The following is a 16,034-nucleotide window of genomic DNA, read 5'->3' on the forward strand; positions in this document are numbered from 1 at the left end:
GGCTCTCCTTTAAGAATACATACGCAAAACAAACGTTTGACCACTCATTGCAAAAACCATGGAAACAAAACTTATATTCATATCAAAGCTGTTATGGGTAAGATGTGAAACATTTTTTTTTATTAAAAAAGGTATAAGGAGCAAATCATAACAATTATTGAGAAAACCTGAATTACATTTAAAGTAATTTTAAAATGCATAAGCAATGGCAACAAAATCCATTCAAGTCAGTTTCAAGAAGAAGGATTTTGTTACAGCACGCTTGAATGGTCTTGTATAGTTGATTTTTTCAGTCTTAGTTTTTTCTGCTATAGAATGCCTAATTATCTGGCTGTTTGGGATGTATTATATAATACAGGTTAAAAAAAATTTAAAAACCCAAACCCTATCACTTTAAACATGATATCATTTTACAAACAAAAATGAAACATCTCACTACCATTAAAAGTGCATTTTTAACCTTAATCTTGTCAGATCTCAGAAGATAAGCAGGGTTGGCCTTGGTTAGTAATTGGGTACCAACTAAGATTAGGGTCACAGAGGTAGGCAATGGCAAACCACCTCTGTTAGTCTCTTGCCATGAAAACTCTGCCAGGGGTCACCATAAGTCAGCTATGACTTGAGGGCACTCTCCCCTCCACTCCATCATCTTGGATATACAGCACCAATCTTCTGCTGTTAGCACTTTAAAATATGTCTGTGCACACATGCAGCTTTTATAATGGAGGTTTGTTTAATAATGAGTTAAACACTTTCACATACAGATATAATAGTAGTAGTACAACAACAACAACAACAACTGTGCTTATATACCACTCTTCTAGACAGATTAATGCCTCAACCAGAGCGGTGAACAAGTTATTATTATTATTATTATTATCCCTACAATGCATCTGGGGAGTTGGGGCTGAGAGGAGTGATATGTGCCTTGATCCAACAACCTGAATCCAGAATCTTTACCCAAGGACTCCTCCATTAAGTGGCAACTTCAGACACACTTACTGGTTTAGAAGGGAATAGGACAGCCTGCAGATGCAGGACAGTCTGGGTGAGGGCAATAGCATGTGATCCTGTATATGTGCTTGCACGTTCTCGCATATACATTGGGTTCAACCCAAAGACTCCTTTCTTTTCTTCCCCTTTTACTGGAGGAAGATTTCACTTTGCAAAAACTACTTTTGGTCTCACAGAATTTCTTTGCATGCAAGTGAAGGCACAAATTTTGCCAATTCTCCTCTCCTGCAGTGGCCCCAAATGACCCTAGCAGTGCAGCTCCTGAGGATGGAGATGTCCAGGAATAGGGCAAATCAGAAGTTTCCTACAGGAAAGAAGAACTGCCTAAAATGGCTGCTCCTCGCACATGCAAAATTCAAAGCTGGAAACAGGTTCTGAAACCACTATTTAAATGTTTGCCAGTTGGGTTAAGAGTGGCAGGACTCTAATCTGGAGAACCAGGTTTGATTCCCCACTCCTCCGCTTGAAGCCAGCTGGGTGACCTTGGATCAATCACAGCTTCTAGGAGCTCTCTCAGCCCCACCCACCTCACAGGGTGATTGTCGGACTCGTGAGGATAATAAATAACACACTTTGTAAACTGCTCTGAGTGGGCATTACATTGTCCTGATAAATCAAATGTTGTTGCTGTTGTTACCATTATTATTATTAAAAAGCAGTTTGACATACAGTGAAGTGTTAATGCATTAGAAGCTGGGTGCTTCTAATTTCCAAAATGTACTAGATCACCAATTTGAGTAACTCTATAAGTCCTTTGAATTTGACATAGTTTAGGGCTTCAGCATGACCCTTATAAATACCCATGGAAAAAGTAATCTGTCCAAGAAGAACTGACGTTTTACTTTGGGGACCATTTCAGGGACATTTGTCTAAATATTCCGTGTCACTGAAGTTTTCTAATGGCTTTAGCAGGATGAAGTGTCCCAGTTGCTTTGATAGCAAAGCATAATTTATAATCCACAGTGAACTAAAAGATGGATCGAAGGTACACCCATCTTTCCAAACAAAATTCTTCTTTCACTCTGCAGCGATTGTATATTTACTACCAGATATAAACCGATATAGAAATTACACATCATTCTGAGTACCTTTCTGATTAGAATCATGCATTTTGCTGGCCAAGCAGACATTTCCCATCATGCCCTGAGACTTTAAAGATGAACATATAAGCACTAATGTATCTTCTCTATTCTGTTTGGTATCAAAAGCTCACAGTGGTTTACACCATTTTAAAACCAAAAAACTTGTTCCTAATCAATCAAAACAACAGCAACATTCGTTTAGGGCTCATTGGGGCTTTTGTACTCAGTCAATAGGGTTGCGCTGTAAGGAAATGGTTCAGAGAGATGCTTTGGTAAAAGGACAGGGACTAGAGACTACACTACTACTGGGTACAGTCTGTTGATGTAGATATGCTAGATATGCTCCTACTGGGTAGTTTCTATGTTGTTTAATAGGTCACATCAAATTATTTATGTTTTGCTTCAGCATTGTTTCATCTCTGCATTCCTGTATTTGAATTTATGCTTCTTTCCAAATTTCTGCTATGAATACCATATTGTATTTTTAATTGACTTTGCCAGCTGTTGATTGTATTGACTTACACTGTGTAATCCGCCTTGAGTCTTAGTGGAAAAGGTGGACTGTAAACAAATTCACATGTATAACACTGATTTCTTGACACTGTATCACCAACAGTTGAATGAAGTAATTCCATTGGAAAGTATCATTTCTGTCAGTTTTGTTATATATATATATGGTTATTCATTCACACCTTCAGTTATCATTTGATGCTGCAGTCATGTGTCTGCAAACCAGGACCATTAAGCTCTATGGTCAAATGAGTGAATGAGTACCACCGTATCTGAACTGGAATTAAGGCACGATTGAACCTACTGTTGTTTCCAGAATATGTTGTAGAACAGTAATACCCAATGTGTGATGGCATGGGTGACTCATCAAGCCTTGGACATCGGAGGGCACTGAATGTCTCTCTGTGTGCATGTGTTACTCTCTTGTGAAGTAAGCTGCTTCTCGTTGTCTACGGTGGGAAAGCCTCCTGATTCCTCCTCTGTTTCTGGTTTCTCTTAGGATATTCTTTCTTCTTGCCTCATGGGCTTCTAAAGGGGGAGCTCCTGCCAAGAAGGCCACATCCATACACCCACATCCAGCCTCAATTCTGCATAAAGTGCCCATGGTAATAAGGAAAGTGATTTTTTTAGACTAGGACTCTTTCTTTCTACTCCAAGATATTGCTGTGAATGGAATCTACTTCAGTAAACTATAAATCCTATATTTTCTACAATTCAATTGTCTAAGAATTAAGTACTGCATGTTGGTGAAAACGTTTCTGAAAGAGTAACTCTGCTATCACTCTGCTATCAAATGAAATATAATTACTTCTAATAATGTGGACCCCACCAGTGTGTTGCTTGGTACCCACTTGTTTCTTCAAGTTGTGGGGATAAAATCCAAATGGTCTCAGCAAGGAGTTTTAGGTCACTCCCTATTGACTATTAAAGTTGCAGAACTCATGTTGATCAGGAACGTTACCACCACGTACCCTAGAGATGGCTATAGATGCAGACTTTTTATGTCTCTGTAATAGTGGAAGGAGGTATATTCCTGGAGTGGTGCCAGTTTTTAATCTGAAAGTGGCACCCATTATTCTTTATAGCTCACCTATTTGGATTAAAGTTATCTCTGATAATATTGACCAACCCTTAGCACAACTTCTTAGGAAAATTTTGAATATCCTCTATTGTGTGTCTAATGTTGTATTGCAGGCAGAATTTGGACATCTATCCTTGGAAACAAGAGTGTGGCTATATGCCTTTAAACTGATATTAAAATTGCTTTATGCTGAAGATGATTTGTTAGATGCTCTAAATCAGAATTTCTACAAATTGAATTGAATGAAAGCCCTGGATGAGAAATTGATGATAGTTGGAATATTGATAGACTAGCAGCAAAGCCCGTTGTGGGGAAAAATACAATGGGCTCTAGAAAGGGGAGGGTGGGAAGGCAGGCATTCACTCCTCCATCACTTATTCCAGCTGGTGAAGGAGTGGGTGGGCATTGTCATCTGCTCCATGCCTGATCTTCCTGATCTCAGCCATGTGAAGTGGTGGTGGGCTTTGCTACCTGCTCCATGCCTGACACATCCCAGGTAAAGGGGGAGCATTGCCTCCTGTTCTGCACCTGACTACGGCTGGGTGAAAGGGGGCAGGCATTGCCGCCTTCTCTGAGCCTGATCCCAGGTGGGTGAAGAGGGGTGGGAATTACCACCTGCTTCCCACTGGGTGAAGGGAGGAACAGGCATTGCCTCCTGCTCTGCACCTGATCCTGACAGGTGAAGGTGGGTGGCAGGCTTTACTACCTACTCTGCTCCTGATCCCAGACAGGTTAAGGGGGTGCGGGCATTGCCACCTGCTCTGCTCCTGATTCTGGCAGGTTGAAGGGGGGAGAGGCATTGCTGCATGCTTGGCTCCTGACTCCAGCAGGGTGAAGACAGGGTGGGCATTGCTGCCTGCTCAATAGCTAATTCTGATAGGTTGAAAAGGGCAGGCATTGCCACCTGCTCTGTTCCTTATCCCAGCTGGGTGAAGGGAAGAAGGGCATTGCCTCCTGCTCTACACCTCATCCCAGCCAGGTGAAGGCACAAGGTGGGCATTGCCACCTGCTCCACTCCTGATCCCAAATGGGTGATGGTGGGGGGTGGGCATTGTCACCTGCTCCACCACAAATACCAGCTGGGTTAAGGCAGGGGAGGGCATTGCCACCTGCTCCTAATACCAGCTGGGTTAAGGCGGGGGATGGGCATTGCCAGCTGCTCCACTTTTAATACCAGCTGGGTTAAGGCAGGGGGGCATTGTCACCTGCTCCATTCCTGATCTCAGTCAGGTGAAGGAGAGCGGGCATTGCCATCTGATCTGCTCCTGATCCCAGCTGGGTTAAGGTTGGGGTGGGCATTGCCACTTGCTCCACTCCTAATAGCTGCTGGGTTAAGGAAGTGGGTGGGCAAAGCCACCTGCTCTGCTTTTGATCCCAGCTGGGTGAAGCGGAGATGGGCATTGTCAAGTGCTCTGCTCCTAATACCAGCTGTGTTAAGGTTGGGGGTGGCATTGCCACCTGTTCTGTAATTAATATCAGCTATGTTAAGGTGGGATGGGAAATTCCAAGTATAATAACAATGAGGTAAAGTGGTCCCAAATACACACTGAACAAAGGAGGAAATTCCTAAGAGACCACTAATACAATAAAGAAGATTGTCTCAGTATAAATAAATACAATTTATAGGTCAAACCAAGTGTGGCAATATTTTGGTCAAAACATATGTAATAATATAATATCCTTCTACTACAATTGAGCAATGGTTTGTTCATATCACAACCAGAGCCTGTGGAGAAATCACATTACTAATCAATTATCACAATGTCCCTTTCAGGTAAGTATCAATCATCTGTTGATTTCAATAATTGTCTCTTTGATATGTTTTTCTGGTTTTAGGCAGGATTTCCGCTGATATCCAACGATGGGTGAGTATGCTCCAGGAGGAAAAATTCCCAAATCTCCTGGGCAGTTGGCAACGGGTACGCCAGCTCTTTAGACAGCCCATTTCGCAGTTTCTTTTTCAAGCCAAGAATTCTACTGCCTACAATATGATAAATAATCTATTTACAACAGATGTGCTACACAAAATTACAATGAATCATAATAAAGTTACAGTAAATATATAATTCAAAATGCAAGGTTTCCTTTACTTACTCCTTTCTTCCTGGTCTTTTTATGTGAGGCAATGGTGATTCCCTATGCCATTTTCTCTGAGTACTGCCCAACCATATCATAGTCACAAATACAGGTTATCGGCTAATTAGAGGGATGATTAGAATGACAGTGCAAAACCAAGTTAAAGCAACAGTGCATTATATTGTAATTCACAAAAATTAGTTGACAACCTATAAATTGTATTTGTTTAGACTGAGACAATTTTCTTTATTGTATTAGTGGTCTCTTAGGAATTTCCTCCTTTGTTCAGGGATGGGAAATTCCACCTGCTCTGCTCCTAATACCAGTTGGATTAAGGCAGGGGGTGGGCATTGCCATCTGTTCCACTCCTAATACCAGCTGGGTTAAGGTGGGGGTGGGCATTGCCATCTGCTCTGCTCTTAATAAGAGCTGGATTAAGGCAGGGGGCAGGCATTGCCACCTGCTCTACTCCTGATCCCAGCTGGCTGAAGGTGAGTGGGCATTGCTACCTGCTCTGCTCCTACTACCAGCTGGGTTAAGGCAGGGGGTGGGCATTGCCACCTGCTCCCCTCCTAATACTAGCTGGGTTAAGGTGGGGGGCATTGCCAACTGCTGCGGTCCTGATCCCTACTGATTCAAAGGGGGTGAGCATTGCCACCTGCTCCGCTCCTAATACCGGCTGGGTTAAGGTGGGGAGAGTGTATTGCCATCTGCTCTGCTCCTAATACCACCATGCCATGTTTTTTGGAGGGACGTGGTGCCTTGCCTAGGCTTCCCTCCATGGCAGTGCCCACTGGTGGTACACCAGGGTATAAAGTGAGTTGTCTGAAATACACTTACTCAATTATATAGTAAAATGATATTTTTGAGATGGACAAATCCAAAGGATTTTCTCTGATTAAAAACGTGTCCTAGAAATCGATTATAGCAGATTGATTTCGAGAGCCTGCAGAGTTTGTTCACCTGTATCTTTTGGTCTCCCCCCCCCCCCAAATCAATACCCCCTTTATGTACTATCTTACCATCCCATGACACTGTAATGCTGTCTTGTTTGCAATATTGAATATAATACCCACAATGGTTTTGTTGTGGAGATTTCTGAATAGGCCCTATTCCGACAGAATTTGCCCTTGTGGCCTTAATAGGATCCATACATCCTTTCAATCCTTGCTTGAATGTATGCTCTTTAAAAATATAAGGAATTATTATATTAACAGCACAATCCTCTGCAGAGTAACTCCAGTTTAAGCCCATTGAAATCAATGGGCTTAGACTGGCGTAACTCTGCAGAGGATTGCACTGTTAAGTCTTACATTAACCAACCATCCCCTTATACTCCAGAAGCCCTGGCTCTTCTGCTTAGTGATAAGGATCCTAAATTTACCTTAGCAATTGCAAACTATGTCTCAGTCCTTTTCGCCCTTGCATCCAAAGAATAAGGAGTAAATATTTTCCACTGCTCCTCGGGGAATAAAAGGAAAGGAAAAAACCACACCATTGCAAATATGATAGCATTCACTACCATAGCTCAAACTTCCAAAAGTGCACCCAGGATGAACAAGTCTAGAGAGACACCTGCCCTAGGATGCACTGGAAACAGTTGGTACACTTACACCTTGTTGATGATCTACACTGGGGCTCTGCTTCCAAGTTTTGACCTGGAAAATTCAGAATCAGGAAGCTGGTGTGCTTGTGTGGGAACTAACTCTTTCCTCATTCATATGAATATCAATCAGGCAAAGAGCAATTGAACAAGTGAGAGATCCAATATTGAATATTGTTTTAATGTTTTAAATGTTCTAATGCCTGATGTTTGCCACTTTGAGGACTCTATTTGCGTGGAAAGGCAGAATATAAATGCTTTAAATAATAATAAATAAATAAAAATGAGGTTTTCATTCACATTTTTCACGCTACCTCGCTGTTATACTAAGATGCTTTCTCATGAGTAAATTTAGAGCACTGATTACTTTAAATATATTAGAAAACACTACTTATATCCATATTTATTACCTGACTGTTTTTCTTCCTCCAATTGTGGTTTTCCACCCTTTTTTTCTGGTCTTTTGGGATATATCGTGCTCCTTTGCATAAGCAAGTGTACTTGGATGAGTGGAAACAAAACAAGGGGAGACTTGCCCCTTTTCTTTTTATATGTGACCTCTTCTCCTGCATTTTTATCTCATGGCCAAACTACATATTACTTTATAGGATGGGTTGGGTTGGGGTTTCTACAACCTTATCTGTAAGCAGTTAGTCACATATCACACTGATGGGAACTAATTTCCCAAGCTTATAAGGCCTGAATTCAGATTGGGACTGCAGTATAAGGCAAGAAAGGGCTTCAGCCTTTCCCCCATGCCATGTCTCCAATCCAAAAGACGTTCAGGTATTATTTGCCACATATAACTCATTAGTACACAGGCCGTTTCAAAACCTCAGGTTGGAAAATGATGTAGAAGGCTGAATGAGGCCCCTTCCCTCCCCATGCCATGGTCCAGTACAATCTCCAATGTGCTTAGGAAATCAGTTCCTATCAGCTTGACATGATGTAACTGATTGCTTTCAGGTCAGGCTGGGGTAACCCGGACACAGCCCATCAAACAGCATAATGTGTAGTTTGGCCTTCAGTAAACATTGGATTTTTAACCCATAGGGGTTTAAAAAAATATGCAGAGATAATTGTTGCTATGTATGTCTATTTTATCCTGTTTCTATTTCTCCAACGAGTCCATACTGACATGTACAGTTTATCTGTCCTTCTCCAAACCTTCCTATTTTGTTACACCTGTGTTAGATAAGTTAGGCTGAAACACAATGTCTTGTCCAAAGCCACACAATGAGTTTCATGAAAAAGGGGAAATTTGAACATGAGTCTCTCCAGTCTTTGGCTGACAACCTATCCACTAGCTTTCATTTTAATTTCTACTTTTCATTCCAAGATAGTATCTATTTTGGCCTTCATACTGGGACAGATCAGTGTTCTCCCATTGGCTGAAGTTCTCCAAGGTCTGAGTCACAAGCTTTTGCCTGAACTGAATCTTTTAACTGAAAACACAAGGTACCTGGTTATATGTAAAGCATGCTGCATATTGATTATGTCTAACTATATATAATTTGAATAACATAGATAATATTATTCTTTTATCATAAAATTCAATTTATTTCCCAAATATTTTCTGAAATAATCGTGGAAAATATATTGGTTGGATCCTACAAATGGTTTCCACTGATGGAGGGAGGCTGACATTTACCAATTCCCCCTCCTGCAGCAGACTTCCGATTCTCCTTTTATGCTATTTCTGGGGTTCCCCTGGCACACGGGAGCCACATTTGGGAGTCATTTGGGGCTTCAGTGGGCAGGGGAAGGTAAGAAAGTCACACTGCGCTGACAGAAACTTTCTGTCAGCAGATATTTTTGGCCAAAACCGAAGCCACAGAGATTAGATGTCATAAAAAATGTTTGGGTAATATTTTAGGTTAAAAGAGATAGAATCTCAGTCTTTCATAACTTCTTTTTATATGTCATTCACAATAAATACAGAGGCATACAAATTTATTTGCCAGCTGGTGGTGTGACATATGGAATGGCAAATTGAAAACAGAGCCAAATGTTTATTAAAAGTTTGATTTTAATGGAAATATTCCATAGTGGACTTGGTGTTTAATAATTGCTAAATTAAAAAACTGAAGGCACATATTTGTGGATCCATGTAGCAAAATTTGACACCCTTGTGTATACTCCAGGAAAATTTGCTCTTCCGCAGCCATAACCCCAACTCACAATGCCAATCAAAAACCACTTTCCACCACCTTTGCTTCGACATGATAGAGGGCCTCCAGAATCTCCCTTAAAAACAAACAAACAAGCATGATTTTTCAAAAGCCCATTTTGAAAACAAGTTTTAAAACAATTGTATGATTGTAACTGTTTAACGATGTTGATAAAACTACTCCTGAGTAAAAGAATAAAGGAAATGAAACTTTGTATTTGTCTAGAACACTGAGCCCCTTCCTATCAGGGCTGCCACATCTTTTTGGCATGGCTCCTGTGCATCAAATAACAGTTCAGCTGTTCTGGGGTTGAGAAAAGGGCTCACAAATAGAAATCTGCCAGTCACAAAAACTATAGAAACTCTGCTAGTTGCCCAACCTAATTCAGATAACAACTAGCAGTGCAGAAAGACATGTCTTGCAAAATATAAGCTGAAGCTGAAGAAAGGATCTACAAATATAATTGAATAAGAATGTTAACTGAGAATCTAATTCACAAAAGCACAAGCCCTTTTCAGTCATTATAGTTTGGCTAGCCAACTGCACAAAAGGTGATACTATACTACATGTAACACACATAATGCATGTGGTTGTCATTTTCCAGTTTGGGATATGTGTGATCGTAATTAACCAAGATTACTTGTGGGTATGATTTTGCACATATCAAAGATAAAAAATACATATATTTCCCCTGTTCACACAAAATGGCAACTGCACATAATCAGGAAGATTATGGGTAGCCCACATTCCTATTACACAAGGCTGAAGAGCCAAAACTAATGACTGAAAGACATACACTAACAGTACAATTCTAAAAAGACTTACACCCTTCTAAGTCCATTAAATGGCCTAGAAGGGTATACCTCTGCTTAGGATTGCACTGTCAGTGTGGGAATGACCCAAAGAAATGTCAAGGGTTATGAAACATCTGACTTTCTGTACCCTGCATATTAATAATCTCATAATCTTGATTCTGCAAGCAAATCCTCGGCAAGCATTCTGAACTTGGCTCTGGTTCATAAAAACACCAGGCAGCAAACATATGGTGGAGATAAACCACCAGATTAAACATTCTCCCATGCAAACTGAAATCCCTGAATGTAGAAAACTAGTGTCCTTGGGAGAAAGTTAAGCTATAATCAATTTTCCCTAACATCTATTTTTCTAAATATGGCAAATTTTTCTGTATGGAAGAGCCTTTAATCGTGTGTCTCAAAGTTTGGTAAAGTATGCTCAGCTCTACATAAACTTTTCCATTTTATCTACTGTATGTGATAATTAGGTCTTAACATAAACAACATATTACATTGGGCTGGACTGTTATATGCTAACTGCAGTTCATGGCCTTAATACCATTAGGTTTTGTATCAATGTTCCTCAATAGAGAACTGACTTTTTCTGCAATTACGAAATAAGCAATAAGGAATTGCTTGCTAACAAATGCTGTAGATAAGACAGCATGTACTTACTTTGCAACTATCCTTTTTCCCAGACATCACCCCAGCACACAGCATCCGTGCTGTGATAAGCCCATATGTTGAATGACATGATGTTTGGTCCACAATTTCTACTTCTGCTTTTTGTAGAATTGCCGATCCTTCATCATCTGAAAAGTAAACTTAAACTTAATAATGAAGGAAAGAAGATAATTTCTAGTGATTAATCTCCATAGAAAAGGTTTTGTACTTTAGATTACTTAATGAATTATTTAAATCCTCTAGGGAAGATAAATATTGCAAATGAGAAAGGGTGTTAGAAAGTGACCACATACTGAGTTCACAGCAGAATAACGTGTTTCAAGTGGAGTAGCAATTAGTTGAGAGTCATGCAATAATAATATGGAAACGTTTTTTATGAAACATATTCACTTGTAACTTTTAAACTGTTTACCTCTCCTGTAGCTATCCCTGCACTATCTACCTTTTCCCATGTCCTTGAGTTATTCCTCCTATGTTCTTCCCTAACTCACTCAGGCCCACAAACTCCAGGGACATCCTAATTCAAAGTCTTTAATTCGCTCTGTGCTTTAGCTGGGTTTAGGATCAGAACATGTTCACTGTCCACCGATCATCCTACAAACCACTATGCTAATCAAGCAATTTGTAGAAGTGGATATAAGAGCTGTAAGGCAAATGCAAGACTTCAACCAGAGCCTTCATATTGATTCAGAGGCATTTGCCCAATTCTGATGAGCAGCCTCCTGGTGGATCGGACCTTGCTTCTTAACTGACGGGAGAAAGGTGGGAGGCAATAATGACATTGTGTGATGTGTTGCCGTCACTTCTAGGTAAAACCCTGGGTGTGATGCCAGCATGTTAGGCAACACTCTGGACTCCACCCCCTCCCCAAACTCTCTATAGTATGACATCATTTCTCACCTTGCTCTGCCTCCTAAGCTCCCAGGGGTGCCAGACAACAACCTGGCATACCTGTGGTGTCATGAATCATCCTCAGCATAATTATGGTTCCAAGCTTTGATAACTTGGGACTTATGCTTGTTCTTGTTAGTAGGAGCTGCTTGGGGAGGAGGCATCTAGACCATTAGAGAGACAGGAAAGCGTGTTCAACTATATGCTCAGATTTTTCCACTAACAAGAGGCAGGGGTGCACCAGACATTTGAGGAGTTCCCCTCCATTTTACTGATTCCCCTCCCCCCAAAAATCTCTAATAATCCCCATCAATATCCTGTGGTATTCATTTATTTAATATATTTCCTTCATGTAATTTAACATGAAAAAACTAAAAAATGTATTTTAGTATTGGAGAGAAAAATTCTATTTGCTAAACAACATCATTTATTTTATTAGTTAAGTTTTACTGACATTAAAAAAATTACCAAGTGACCAATTCAACATTAACCCGACTACTATTATCTACCCTTTACAAGGCTGACTCAGTTATTTCTTCAAGAGAATTTTTTTTAAAAAAATGTAAATTTGCCAATTTATATCCTCATTTCTAATTTTAGCCAGGACAGATTAAGTCAATGGGATGATCTCCCAGAACCAAGCCATCTCCTCATATCTCCTCATATCTCATGAGCCTGCTTGCGGGGAGGGCGGGTTAAAAATATAATAAATAAATAAATAAAATAAATCATTTCCCATCTCTGCCTCTTGTGGTGCCTTACAGATTATAGATAGTTGATGTGCTTTAGAAAATAAGTATAATTCTGTGTTGAGGAAACCAAAATTTGATGCCCATAGTGGGAAGAAAGCTCACCTGCTTCTTGCTTTTGTCCCCAGCCTGTTACCCAGCACTTCTCCCCAGAGTGCGTTCTATGTGATGTGGGTGGTATACATATCGGCTGAATTAACCATCGCATTGTGTCACGCCATGGTGTGCTTAGCTGTAGCAGGGCAATGTCATAATCATAATTTCTACTGTTATAATATTCATGAACGATTATTCTTCGCACTGTAGAGATAAATTTGGCTTTCCCTTTAGTGCGCATTCCCAAATGAGCTATCCAGGTTCTGGGATCTGATAACCTAATCAAAAACAAATTAATGTTTAAGAATCCATAAATAATTTCTGGAACATGGCAGGAAAGCTCTAATTTTTAATGATTTTTTTAAACATAAGTCAGAGAAATCTGGACAGTAAATGTGGGTCCACCCCACATTAGGTTCCATTTCTGCCTGGCCAGCCAATACTCAAGGGTGATGTGAGGGGGACAATCGCTCATCTCATGGGATTTGTGCTGTGGGTTCTACAACATTCCATCTTGTCCCCCATGCTACTTAACCTCTGTGTGTCAAGAGGTTTGAAGTGAAGCATTGCCAGCTCTGATGATAACCAATGTCTTTTCAGCACAGTCAGGAGAGATGGAGGATGTACTGAACTAACGTCTGGCTGAAGTAATGGGTTGGATAAAGGCCAATTAGTTGAAGTTCAGTCCAGATAACAAGTTGAGGAGGCCAGACTTTTAGAAGTTTTATTCCCTTCCTCTATGCTGATGTGGGGAGGGGACAGTTAGGAGACATGAAATGTACCATTGTTCCTAGGATTTTTCCATTGTTATAAATGATAATTAATTAATTAATTTAGCTACATGGTATTTACTTTTCAGAGCAAGCCAGTCCTTAGTATAGTACTTAGACAGTGCAAGCTAGTCTATTGATTTCTCTGAACTTAGACTATATTAACTTTGCATAGGACTGATGTGCTAATGATACTGTTTTGCTTCACATCATATCATAATTACTTTTGCTGAAATAAACCAGAAGTAGCCATACAGCCATGTGCAGGCAACTGCTATGAACAAATGGTAGCCTTGTGTGTTTAAAAAAAAGAAATGTGGAAAGAAATAATATCTTAAATAAATCAATAGATTTAAGGCACCTGCAAGTATTGCATCAGGAAATATCACAGGCTGACCTATGTGACTATCCCGTTTTGGGCGACCTATCCCTTTTTTTCTGTCTGCAGCAGCTCCCCAGTTCTGTGGGGTGTGGATGGAGCCATGACTTGCAAAAAGAGCAGTTTCTTTACATGCCAGACAAATCAAAGGACCCACGAGGCATGGACAGTAAACTGCTACGGGCAGATGAGAGGAAATCAACCTCCAGGAGCAAAGTAATCTTGTGCATTGGCCCTTAGCATATGCAAAGAAAGACAAACCATTTTCCTAAATGGAGACTGGAAATTGCGTGATTGCATTGCATGGCTGACTGTAACAAATTAATGGAAGAACAGGGGACCCATTGTGCTCCATGTCTATCTCATGGCAATACCATTGATTAATGAAAGGAATGAACCCAGGCTAATGACTCACCTGTTCCCCTGAAAACAATGAGCAGCTGAGAGGAGCCATTCTTTTGATATCACTGACGCACCACAATAAGCAACTCCACCATAAAGGAGGCTGACTTGCCATGGCCATTCACCTTCTTGTGTATCCGAACCTCCAACAATCCGGTGCAGTTTATGACTGTATTTTGTACTGCCACAACCTTTAAAAGAGGAACAACAATTTAACATGTTTCTTGCTGCAGCAATGGACTGCAGTGGGCTACAGATTTTTCAGTAAATCAGAGTCTCTTTAAACAAGATGCCTCGGCACATGTTCATCAAGTGTAGGTAGATGCAATGTTAGCCGAGAAGCATAGTTTTAAAAGACAGAGCCAGCGGAGATCGCTCCTCAGAGGGTTTGTCAGTTTCATCTTTGCCTCCCTGAAGGCTCTGTCAATCACCTCTCCAGTATAAAACTGTGTAGGGTCACAACCAGAGGGCATAGATGCAGAGAAGTTAGCCGTGTTAGTCTGTGGTAGCAAAATCAAAAAGAGTCCAGTAGCACCTTTAAGACTAACCAATTTTATTTTAGCATAAGCTTTCGAGAATCAAGTTCTCTTCTTCAGATGAGGAATGGAAATGAGCTGCAGCTGGGCTTGGACTTGGAAAGGTTATAATGGACTGAAGTTTCCTTCTGGCATTTCACAGAGTCTTCACACAGCCCCAGTATATAGCAAAGTCTTTGTCCTGCCACTGGCTCTGTCTTTTTAAAGTATCCTTCCCTGCTACCATTGCATCTCCCAGCACATGTTCTTCATGTTTCCTATGTCTCGTGCAGAGAGACTTTCAGATGTAAAGTAATAATGCCTTTAAAACGCAACTGAGTATTTTTGGTTCAGTCTCAAGGGTCTAAGATAGCTGTCCCAATCCAGAATTCATGCAAAGTCTGATATCTGTTTGATGGGTGCCTGGACAGTCCCAGCAACTACCCTATCCTGATAAATCTCACCATTTTTCTTTCTGGCTGTGGTGAGTTCCAGTCTGTGTGGAGTATGGATGAAGCTATGGCATGCAAAAATGGTTCCTCTGCTCTGCAATAAAATCAAATGCCCCAAAAGCGATGTACAGAAAGCATAAAGAACTAATGGATGGAATCTCAAATTTTGTAGTGAGCATTGACCAACCAAAGAGGAGAGGAGCCCAAAGAAATAAATTACAATAGGCATGATTCAATAAGTTCATTCAGGTGCATGAGTTTGTACATTAAAATCAAGGCATCTGACTTTTGTTTTCTTTACCCCTCCCTCAAGCTTTACTCCTTTGGAAAAGATCCAGTCAAAATTTCTAAGAGCAATATTCCGTTTCCAAACAGTGCCCCCAATGCCAGCCTATGCTTAGAAACAGGTCTGTTTAGATTAGAAGCCAGGATAACTCCAGCTGCCATAAATGTCTGGCTGGGACTATGTCATAATCCCTCTGATATTACCGCTCTAATTCTCAAAGAAAGCCAGCACTCGTCTTGTCTTAAGGCTGTATACCACAAGATATCCCTGGGTTTCTCTTTCGAGTCATTGCAGATAATGCCACTTAGAAAAGTTAAGGTGATAGTTAAACAAAGAATATATGGCAAAGAAAGGCAGAATGATATTGTATGGGTCCCTAGCTACTGGGCCCCACAGAAAATAAAATATGTAGTAGCCCTGGCAGCGTATTTATCACTGGTAGAGATCCCAACACACTGCAGGGCCTACTCAGTGGCCAG

At 40.6% G+C, this 16,034-nt stretch overlaps 1 protein-coding gene across 1 annotated transcript in view; it reads right to left on the reverse strand.

Annotated features, from left to right (window-relative positions):
• Positions 1–9,442: 9,442 nt before the first annotated feature.
• The window catches only part of LOC129326274 (transmembrane protease serine 7-like), a 50,400-nt gene continuing 43,808 nt past the window's right edge, over positions 9,443–16,034 (reverse strand). Inside the window, exons 15-18 of the mRNA XM_054974430.1 lie at positions 14,316–14,493; positions 12,761–13,029; positions 11,007–11,143; positions 9,443–9,613 (exon numbers count right to left, since the gene is read on the reverse strand). Coding sequence (XP_054830405.1) covers positions 9,443–9,613; positions 11,007–11,143; positions 12,761–13,029; positions 14,316–14,493 — 755 coding nt within the window. The remainder of the gene's footprint in view (positions 9,614–11,006; positions 11,144–12,760; positions 13,030–14,315; positions 14,494–16,034) is intronic.

Source organism: Eublepharis macularius, chromosome 3 (assembly GCF_028583425.1).
Source record: "Eublepharis macularius isolate TG4126 chromosome 3, MPM_Emac_v1.0, whole genome shotgun sequence".
NCBI lineage: Eukaryota > Metazoa > Chordata > Lepidosauria > Squamata > Eublepharidae > Eublepharis > Eublepharis macularius.